At 39.2% G+C, this 11,362-nt stretch overlaps 1 protein-coding gene across 7 annotated transcripts in view; it reads left to right on the forward strand.

Annotated features, from left to right (window-relative positions):
- The window catches only part of setd3 (SET domain containing 3, actin histidine methyltransferase), a 167,679-nt gene extending 158,676 nt beyond the window's left edge, over positions 1 to 9,003 (forward strand). For all 7 annotated transcript variants that reach the window (XM_059962375.1, XM_059962352.1, XM_059962356.1 and 4 more), the window contains exon 13: positions 572 to 9,003. In XM_059962375.1, coding sequence (XP_059818358.1) covers positions 572 to 1,024 — 453 coding nt within the window. In that variant the 3' untranslated portion in view covers positions 1,025 to 9,003. The remainder of the gene's footprint in view (positions 1 to 571) is intronic.
- The last annotated feature ends 2,359 nt before the right edge of the window (positions 9,004 to 11,362 follow it).

The following is an 11,362-nucleotide window of genomic DNA, read 5'->3' on the forward strand; positions in this document are numbered from 1 at the left end:
CACCGGAGAGACACTGAAGCTGGTGGATATAAAAGTGTTTATTCAGTGAAAACAAACAGCAGGCATCGTAATTCCAGACACTTGGAGGAAGAGGCCTGCTCGACCCAATGTTACATGGCATTTTATATGCTAAAGGTCAAAGTTAACAGCAAGACATTTCTATAGTTGCAATGTATCTATAGTGCTTCCTTTGAATTACATATAGTTTTCACACCACCACCTTCGCACCTACACGCCGGACAGTCAAAATGAATGTTAATCAGCATTGTCTTGTTTGCAATCAACTCCAGTATGCAGCTCCAGGAATGCTACTGTTCAGGGCTGCATTTTAAATTCAATCTGTAATCCACATTCAGGTTTGAAGACTGGCTGCTGTTAAAATTAGTATTTGCTCTATACCATTACCCCAGAGTATGGCCTAACAGGCCAAAGGGCCTGACTGTGCTATATATTGTTCTGTTGAAGTATCTCCAGGTAAATTTAAATCTAAACCTTTTCAAATGAAAATGAACATTATTCTTTTCCATTCACTCTCTTTATACTCCTCTTGTCCCTGTTTCTCTGGTTTTAGGATGATAAGTCATTGCTTGAAAAGCCAGAGCTGTCGTACCACAGTAAGATGGCAATCCAGCTCCGTACAGCAGAGAAGGAGATCTTGGAAAAAGCAGTGCAAAGTGCCGCTATGAAGCGTGAGCACTTTACGGAAGTCCGGAACAAGAGCGCACCCCTTCCCAAATATGAGGAAAGTAACATCGCCATGCTGGAGAACACTGTAACGGACTCGAAAATTCCACTGATCCTGAGAAATCTGAACAGTGATGATGAAAAAGACCATGAGTTGAAGTTAACAGAGGTACTGGATGACGGGATTGCAGGAGAGGAGGGAATTTTGAACGGAGAGAACACTTTTCCCAACCACACTGATCCTGAACGTCACGAGAACGGTGAACAAGAGAACGATGCCAAAGAGAATGGGAATGCCAAAGAGACTACTGCAGAAAAGATTGAATATAATGAAAGCTGAAACAGAAGAACAATCAAAATACGAGAGTCTGATCCTCATTGCCAGTGTGAAGTGCAGATGGGAACTCCTAATGTTACACTAGCTGACAATGCAGCATATTTGATCATGTCTTTTTAAGGTGAGAAGAGGTGGAGCTGAAGTGGCTTGTCATGAGAACATACTTCCTGGTCAAATTATAGTTCATTTAAAAGAAATGGTCTTAAATTAGCTTCTGCCCACTGTTGTGTTTCTTCTCAACCATGGGTGCAGAATGCAGGGAGGTGTTTGAATCGTTTCAAGTGCATTTTCAGCATCAAAAGTTAAGGATTTCAGATTTGTTTTTAAGAGACTTTTTTAGAGCAAAGAAACATTGCCAGTCAATTGAAAAGCAATCATGAAAAGCTGGTGGAAAAATAATGCTTGTTCTTTTAATGCCATGTGCCTGCTGTTTGGTGCACTTGGTGGTTTAATGTAATGCTTTTAAACACAATAGTTATATTCTGTTTTTACATTTACAAGATTTCAGTTAGATTGTGGAATTACATGCACTCCAACCCATCCACTGTGATCACATGGCTTTGTTGAATGTTTTAAATCAGGTGGTTGTTATTTCTAGTTTTTTTTTCCAGAAGAATATCAATGGTGAATGATTAACCAACTTGTGTGTTGCAGACTGAATGTCATGGTTCCATATGCCTGCTAGGAATATCATGTTTGCTTCAGGCATATTGTAATCATTAAACATTACCACAAGATGAGGCTGACATAGAATTCTTAAGCATAACTTGCAGAGAAGTTCATCTTTCTGACTGGGCAAACTGAAGCCACTTATAACCACAGCTAAAGAACTTGGGAATCCATGAAAACTCTCGAGCCTTTGATAATGTTGATCGGTTCATGGGTTTGGCATCAGTGTCATCTGCAAACACTTAAGAGAATTTTGGCTGATATTTTCTGTTCCAATCTATGACAGTTCAAACTGGTCTGGCACTTAATTCCCATGAGAAAGTTGGTGCCATGTGTGTGAATCCGTCGCACAGATATGTCTCCACTCCAAAAAAGGATTGGGGGCAGATGGTCGTCAGGTATTCCACCCGAAAAACAGGGATTCTGTGGGAGCTGATGTTTATTTTCCTTCAAAAATTGAAGGCCCAGCTTAGCCATAGGACACTCACCTACATCTTTCAGCCCACTTGTACCCCATGTTTTTGGTAATGTATCCCCATATTGTAACCAAAGTTGTACATTTTGTTTTAGATAATATTGCTAACTCTACTTGTATACTGTATCTTCTGCCATGGTTATATGGGTTAAGATTAAGTGAATAAACTGTAGTGACTACTGTGGAGGGGGGAATAAATTCTCACTCCTAATACATTACAAAGAGAGCAAAGTTTGCATTGAATAAAGTTATAACACTGATTCTTTAAGTAAATGTTTTGATTTTCACCCTTGGGGTTTTGATAATTTGCCCATTTAATTTCCTCTCTCAATTTCACAACTCCCTTCACCTCCAATAATGTGAATTGTCATTATCTGGTGTTTAACATAGTCTGGCTCTCAATTTGTGAGTAGAGCAGTTTTGGATATAAAGTTCAGAATCAGGTAATGTTATGGGCAAATTGCCTTTGGGCGGATTAGGTAATGAAGTTCTGAAACACTGCTTTAAGCACCAATAATTGTCATCAAATCTAATACTGTTGCAAACATTTTAAGCTACCTTAGTTCAAATTATTGAAAACTTTTCTTCATACTAAATTTCCAACCACTGAAAATTTATTTCATTCAGATTCTTGCCTGGTTCACCTTTTTGAGAAGTTCAGAAACAGTCTGAATTGAACAAGTGTGGAAGAATTTTGGAAAATAGGATAATTACCCCTTGGAACATCAAACTCAAACTTGTAGATCAAACCAACATTTTGATTACTGATGCCTGGGAGACATCAGTGGGTTTGCAACATTGAGCTTTGCATCTTTTTCAGACATTTGCTTGTTTTGAGATGGTGACGGTTATTTTATCATTGTTGTGAGCAAAACTATACTGTGTTCTGAGAATCAGACAAACCATTTTTGGGAGATAGTAGAACATTGAAATGTAAAAAGCTAGCTGCTGGCTTCTTATTCTACTGTTCATTTATTCTGCTCCATTTGTTCTTTTTGAATGAGAATGTTGTAGTTTTAGTAATTTCTGCAAAACGCTCTTTAATAACGTACTTGTCAGTATTGTTCACCTAACCCTTTAAGGACAGGTGAGAATGTGTCTTTTTATTTTGGCAAATTTTAAGTTTCTGATATAGAGTGTGGTCATAGCAACGCTTATGTCTTGGAATGTTTTCACAAATCGAATGTGTGCACGCCACCTTCCAATACCAAGTACAAGTGTCATACATACTGTGTGCTTTAATTAAAATGTCAACTATACAGGTGTGGGTTAGATACTTCTACTCTCAAAATACCCAAGGATATCAATTACTGTGAATTGGTAAAAGATGGCAGCATTTTCAGTTAAATGGCTTTACTTCTCCTTAGGAAATTGTGGCTGCATTTATATTTGAATGTGATTGCTTTGTCAAATGATTTTTTTTTAAACTGAAGACTCACCTTCCAAAGATGATGATTAGAGTGCACTTTGTGTTTGAGAAAATATATCTTCCATTTGCTACTCATTTAATTTGCAATTTTATGACTCCCATCTTTTGACTCCTCTCCAGTGCAAAATCTTTTGTTTAAGTTTGTAAACCACAGCCCAAGGGGAAATCTTTGATGCAGAAATAAATGCAGATTGTTGCATACAACCTAAATTTCATTGTGTAGTTGTATTCTGTTTTAAAAGGGGGGAAAAAATCAGTTATCAGACCTTGTCACTTTAAGAATGTAGTGTATTGTAGCACCAAGTATTAACTTGAATAGGAAGCTTTCTCATAAATGGATGGCTGCTCCTAGTGGAATTAGGCTGCAAGTACCTTAAGCTGCTGTTTCAGAACATAAACTTACTCTGCCACTCAGGAACATGTGGTTGATCTGATCTTTAACCAAACCCTTTCCCCACCCATAACCCTCGATTCCCCTGCAGTCTTCAATTATCCAACTCAATCCTGAAAATATCTCAGGCCTTGGCATTCACAGCTCGTTTGCATAGTAAATTCCACAGTCTAACAGCTCTCAGAGAACAAATTCCTCCTCACATTTAAGTGGTCAATTCTTTATCCTGAAACTTTGTTCTTATTTAAAAATTCCCACCCAAGGGAACATTCTCAAAACATCCATCTTCCAAAGCCCCTGCAGGATCTTGCACATGCCAATGAGGCTTTAGAACTTTTAATGTCTTATTCTTATGCAGTGAAGAGAAATCAGACAAATTGCTTTAAAAGTCAGGTACAGATAGAGGACAGTTTAACTGAAAGGACTGGAGGGCAGCACCTCAAGGCATCGTCAAATGCTCCTTCATTATGCAGCATGATTTACCTCACTGTACACTTGATAAGTAGTTCCTGACTGAGTGAAGGGTAATATTTTTCCAAATTATAAAATGTGTTAATCTGAAAATATAAAGTAAGCAGGTAAGTGTCAACCTTTCTGATATTTATGTTGATCCCAAGTCATCAGGATTCCAGGAGTCTCAAACCATAGTTCCAATCTACCAGGCCTAATATATCCAACTTAAAAAAAGCAATTTGTTTTTTTTCCCTTTCTGCATTTATTCCTATCAGACCATAAGAATTAGGACAGAATTATGCTACTCGGCCCATTGAGTGTGCTCTGCCACTCCATAAAGCTTGATCCATCATCCTCATAACCTTTGACATTCTGACTAATCCAAAACCTAACAATCTCCTCCTTAACTATACCTTGACTGCCACAGCTGTTTGTGGCAATGAATTCCACCGATTCACCATCCTCTGGCTAAAGAAATTCTTCCTCATCTCTGGTCTAAATGAACATTTCTGTACTCTAATGCTGTGCTCCATGGTCCTAGTCTCCCCCACTATAGAAATCATCCTGTCCATGTTTACTCTATCAAGGCCTTTCAATAAACTCCAGCAAGAACAGACCCAAAACCATCAAACACTCTTTGTACTTCAACACTTCCATTCTGGAATCATTATCTTGAACATCCTCTATACCCTCTTCAATGCCAACGTATCTTTTCTTAGATAAGGGACCCAAAACTCCTCACAATACTCCAAGTGTATTCTGGCTAATGCTGAAATATTAACTTTGCTTCTCTTTCCTCTAATGCAACCTGAATTACCATGTTACTGTAGCAGTGTGCTACACGCAGCGCTGAAATAACGACACGGAGTCGGTAAACTGCAGTTAAAGAAGATTTTATTCGAACTTCGCGGCTTTGCTTTAAAGCCTCCATGATCCCGCCCTCCACGGGCGCGGATGCTGTAGGTGGCACGTACTCACAGTCCTGCGCGGGCTTTTCCCTTTGTTAGTGAAGCAGACCTGGCGCCCTTTTGGGACTGGCCTTTGTGCCGGCGCGCTGGCTATTTGTGAGCCGGTTCGAGTGCACTAGGAAGTGGGTCGCCACTATTTCTAACTTCTGTGAGTTTTTTTTTATATTTCATATTCTAACTTCCCCATGTACAGTACCTCAGGATACAATCTGATCTTTACATTACCACTAAAAGAGAAATGTGTGTGTAGAAAATATGAAACATTTGGTAAGAATTCTTTTAACAGGATTTGCAGAAAGAAAGCAGAGATTTAAACTTCCTGAAAGTGAAGTTACATGACTGGGGGGAAAAGAACCAAAGCAATCGTGGTCTTAATATATGAAAATACTATTGATAACAGAAAATTTCTAGCATATGGACTGGATAATTTCAGATAATAATTCTGCTTCTCCCATTTATTCTACTTCTACACCCAGCTTTTGTTTCTTTACAAGTTAACAAACAAACTCATGGAGGAACTTTGTTGGGTCGGGCATAATTTTCTCCCTGTGACTGCATGGGTTTCCTCCAGTTGCTCCGGTTTCCTCCCACAGTCCAAGGATTTATTGGGTTGATAGGTTAATTGGTCATTGTAAATTGTCCTGCGATTAGGCTAGAATTAAATTGGGGATCATTGGGCAACATGACTGAAAGGGCTGGATGGGCCTATTTGTACTGTGCCTCAATAAATAAATAAAGGGAGGTGAGCAGTCAGTGTTTCAAGTTCAGACACTCAGACTACCATTGTTTCTATACTTGCCACGTTAACATACTGTCCCTCACCTTGAATTATTGTCCCTATTTTACCTTTTAAATTCTCTAACCTTTCACTCTCTTACAGCCCTGCCCATGTTTTCTCTGCTCCTGATCTGTTGATTAGTGAACATCCTGTTCAATGTTTCACGTCTTCCCTTGCCCCCATTCTTTGTGTTAAAGCTTTTGATGGAAGTTCATGTCCTGAAACGTTAATCCTGCTTCACTCTCCAAAGAATTAGCCTGAATACTTCCAGGTAACGTAGTGGTGAGCACAATGCTTTACAAATACCAGTGACCTGGGTTAAATTCCCATCACTGTCTGTAAGGAGTTTGTACGTTCTCTCCATGACTGCATGGGTTTCTTCTGGGTGCTCTGGTTTCTTCCAAAAATCCAAAGATAACATTTGGTAGGTAAATTGGTCATTGTAAATGGTTCCGTGATTAGGCTAGGGTTAAATCAGGGGATTATTGGGCGGTACAGCTCAAAAGGCCCACAGAGCCTATTCTGTACTATATCTCAATAAAGCGATAAAATAATTAACAACTTGATTTTATTTCAGCTTTTTAGCTTTTGCATTATTTTTTTTTATTGCTGTTTCTGTAGAGAATATATTTGGTTGTTTTATTGGACTAAAATTTTAATTGGCAATTGTGTTTTGAGATTTCATATAATTTTCAAAGGAATCTTGTATTGTAAAATGACAGTATTGGATCCACTGATGTTAAAGGACAGTTATGCTTTAGCAGTTATGGAGTCATACAGCATGACAACTCTTCCCAACACTGACCATTAAATACTCATTTCACACTAATTCTACATTTATCTTACTTTATTCTCCTCACATTGAATTGTTTCTTTGCTTTTCTGTGACTGGCCACCACTTAGCAAGTTTCTCTCAACTCTTCATTTCCCAACACCCTGCTATCATTCACGGTGGCTAAGTTGTGGTTCACTGTTTGAAGGCAGTAAAGGCAAACATTCTTGATTCATCAGCAACTTCCAAGCAAATCCTTGACAGAATTTAAAGATTGCAGGTCTGAAGCTGAAGCCCAATGGAGGCTGGAGTCCCGGAGGCCCACCATGGAGTTGGAGAACTGTCCGGTGTAAGGAGGAAAGGGGTTTCTTTTGCTGCTGTTTGATGATGTTCTGCCAGGCATTGTGAGCATGCTACGTTGGTGCCAGAATGTGTCATGACACTTGAGGGCTGTCCCAGCACATCCTTTGGTGTGTTGTTAATACAAACAATACATTTCACTACATGTTTCCATGTACATGTGATAAATCTGAATCTGACATTTGCAACTGGTGAATGTCATCTCTTTGACTTTGAGTAATAAGTTCAAAATTATTTGCAAGTACTATTTTTAATAAAACCAGTAAATACAGTATAAACAGAATTTATATTTTAGGTTAAAGTCAATTTGTCAGAATTTGGAAAGAGAAATAAAATTAGTTTTAAAATTGCCTTGAGAGTAGGAACATGATGGTTATGACAAAGGAATCGTCTGATAATTTGACCTGGATCTCAATTTTTCCTGTTCATTCCTATATCCCTTCTGCTCTAAAACGTAAAACTCACCTAAGACCATAAGAGATGGGAGCAGAATTAGTCCATTCAGCCCATTGAATCTGCTGTGCCATTTCATTGTCATTTTCCCCCTCAACCCCATTTTCCTGCCTTCTCCCCATAACCTTAGACACCCTGACTAATCAAAAACTTATCACCCTCCACCTTAAATACATCCAGTGACTTGGCTTCCACAGCCACCAGTGGCAATGAATTCCACAGATTTACTAACGTCTAGATAAAGAAATTTCTCCTTATCTCCATTCAAAATCGATGTCCCTCTATTCTGAGCTGTACTCTCCGGCCCTAGGCTTCCCCACTGTAGGAAACACCCACTCTACCTAGGCCTTTCAAAAGTCGAGAGGTTTCAATTAGATCTCCTCCACATTCTTCTAAATTCCAGTGAGTACATGCCCTAAGCCAGGCATGAGCAAACTACGGCCCGCGGGCCATATGCTTTTTAATCCGGCCCGCAGAACTTGATGAAATTATATTAATAAACCTTGTTAACGTTTTTTCCCCGCAATTCTGGCGTTTTCCCAATAGATGACGCACTCTATATACATTGACCTTTGTTGAGGTGCAGCGTATTACTCCACATTTGCGCTTTATTCTTTGTTCGGCTCGACCTATTTGTGTGAACAGGCGTTCATGAACATCAACAAAGCCAGCCACAGATCCAAGTTAACTGACCAACACCTCAGATCCATCCTGAGAATCGCCACAACAAAACTAAATCCAGACTTTGATGCGCTGGCTAAAAAGGAAGACCAACAACACTGTTCCCACTGAAATTAAAAATAAGTTTCTTCGTTGTGTTATGTAAAAAATGCATTTGAAAATATCTTTTTCAAATAAGCCTTACATGTTACATGTCATTTCTGTTAAGTGATGGACATGAGTAGTACGCAGGTGCACGTACGTTCTCAAAATAAAAAAAATGCACTCCAGATCAAATAATGCGCTCCGCATACTGGCGCACTGTCATTGTTCTGTCTTTGTGCTGGTCGTTGTTGAGTTTTGGCACAGGGGACAATTGAATAAGAAGGAGCAGGACAAGTAGACCTGCATCTCCTACGGTTTTTGAAATAAAGACAGTCAGGAGGAGAGTGATGATGATAATATCTTGAAGGATAACAGAATTTTCAGTGCTTTAAAATAACAACTGTTACTATTTAAAAAAGCTGTATTTTATTCATTTAATTTTAAGTGCTTTAAAAGTCATTTCAATAAATAGCTAAATACCATGGGACTTCAAAGACAGATATTTTGTTGTAATGCATTTGTTCATTTTCAATTGAAATTAAAGCACATGTTTTCTACATATCCCATGATATTTTATTTTCTCTTATGAGGTGTATTACCAAAACACTCCATCCATCTGCTCCTGGTCCGGCCCCCCTGTCAAATTTTAGAACCCTTTGTGGCCCACAAGTCAAAAAGTTTGCCCACCCCTGCCCTAAGCCATCAAATACTTTTCGTACAATAACCCTTTCATTCTTGTGAACTTCCTCTGAATCTTCTCCCAATGACAACACGTCCTTTCTCAGATAAGGGGCCCAAAACTGCTCTCAATACTCCATGTGAGGTCTCACCCGTGCCTTGCAAAGCCTTAGCATTGCACCCTTCATATTCTAGTCCTCTCAAAGTAAATGCTAACTTTGCATTTGTGTTCCTTACCCCTGGCTCAATCTTCAAGTTGGCCTTTAGGGAATCCTGCAGAGGACTCCCCAGTAGTTTTACACCTCGGAATTTTGAATTTTCTCTCCACTTAGAAAATAGTTTACACTTTTATTCCTTCTACTAAAGTGCACAACTATACACTTCCTAACACTGCAATACCAGCTGCCACTTCTTTGTCTATTCTCCTAATCTGACCAAGTCCTTCTGTAGCCTCCCTGCTTCCTCAAAACCATCTGCCCTTCCACCTATCTTCGCATTGTCTGCAAAGCCATCAATTCAGTCGTCCAAATCATTGACATATAATGTAGAAAGAAGTTGTCCCAGTACCGAACCCTGTGGAACACCACTAGTCACTGGGAGCTAATCAGAAAAGGCACCCCTTATTCTCACTTTTTTGAAGTCAATCCTCTATCCATGCTAATATCTTTTGTGTAATACCTTGAGCATCCAAGACCTGAAAATCCAAGTACCAAAGATGCACAAATTCTCCTTTGTCTATCCTTCCTTTAATTTCCTCAAATAATTCCAACAGATTTGTCAGGCAAAATTTTCCCTTAAGGAAACCATATTGACTTGGGCCTATTTTATCATGTGCCTCCAAATACCCTGAGACCTCATCCTTAACAATCAACTCCAACATCTTCCCAACCTCTGAGGTTAGGCTATAACATTTGCAATTTTCCAGCCCTCCAGAAATATGCCAAAATCTAGTGATTCTTGAAGGATCATTAAAAATACCAACACAATCTCTTCAGCTACCTCTTTCAGAACCTTTGGGAGTGGTCCATCTGGTCTAGCTGACTGATCTATCTTCAGACATTCCCAAGCACTTTCTCCCTAGTAATAGCAACTGCACTGACTTCTGCTTCCTGACACTCATGAACTTCTGGCATACTACTGGTGTCTTCCACAGTGAAGACTGATGCAAAATACTTACTCAGTTCATCTGCCATTTTCTCATCCCCCATTACTACCTTTCCAGCGTCATTTTCCAGTGGTCTAATATCCACTATTTTGCTCTTTATATAATCTGAAAAATTGTTTAGTATCCTCTATAATATTATTGACTATCTTGCCTTCATATTTCATCTTCCCCCCCATACAACATTTTTAGTTACTTTCTGTTGCTTTTTAAAAGCTTCCCAATCCTCTAACTTCTCACTAATTTTGCTCTATTATATGCCCTCTCTTTTGCTCTTATGTTGTCTTTGACTTCCTTTGTCAGCCACAGTTGCATCATCCTGCCTTTAGAATACTACTACTTTGGGATGTGTCTATTATGCACCTTCCAAATTGCTCCCAGGAACTCGAGCCATTGCTATTCTGCCATCATCCCTGCTTGTGTCCCTTTCCAATCAACTTTGACCAGCTCCTCTTCCTTGCATTTGTAATTCCCTCTACACCACTCTCATACTGATACATCTGACATCAGCTTCTCCCTCTCAAGTTGCAGGGTGAATTCTGTCATATTATGATCACTAGGATTCCTTTATCTTAAGCTCCCAACTCAAATCCAGTTCATTGCACGACACCCAATCCCAAATAGTCTTTCCCTTAGTGGGCTCAACCAGAAGCTTAGGCATTCTAAAAATTCTCTCTCTGAATCCAGTACTAATCTGATTTTCCAAATCTACCTGCATCACAACACAATGACAATCACAACATTGCCTTTTTGATGTGCCTTTTTTATCTCCCATTGTAACTTGTCCCCCACATCCTGGCTACTGTTTGACAGACAGACAGACATACTTTATTGATCCCGAGGGAAACTGGGTTTCGTTACAGCCACACCAACCAAGAATAGTGAAGAAATATAGCAATATAAAACCATTAATAATTAAATAAAAATAAATTGGAGGACTGTCTACAACTACCAGCGGGGTCTTTTTACTCAGTTAACTCTACCCATA

Source organism: Hypanus sabinus, chromosome 2 (assembly GCF_030144855.1).
Source record: "Hypanus sabinus isolate sHypSab1 chromosome 2, sHypSab1.hap1, whole genome shotgun sequence".
Lineage (NCBI taxonomy): Eukaryota > Metazoa > Chordata > Chondrichthyes > Myliobatiformes > Dasyatidae > Hypanus > Hypanus sabinus.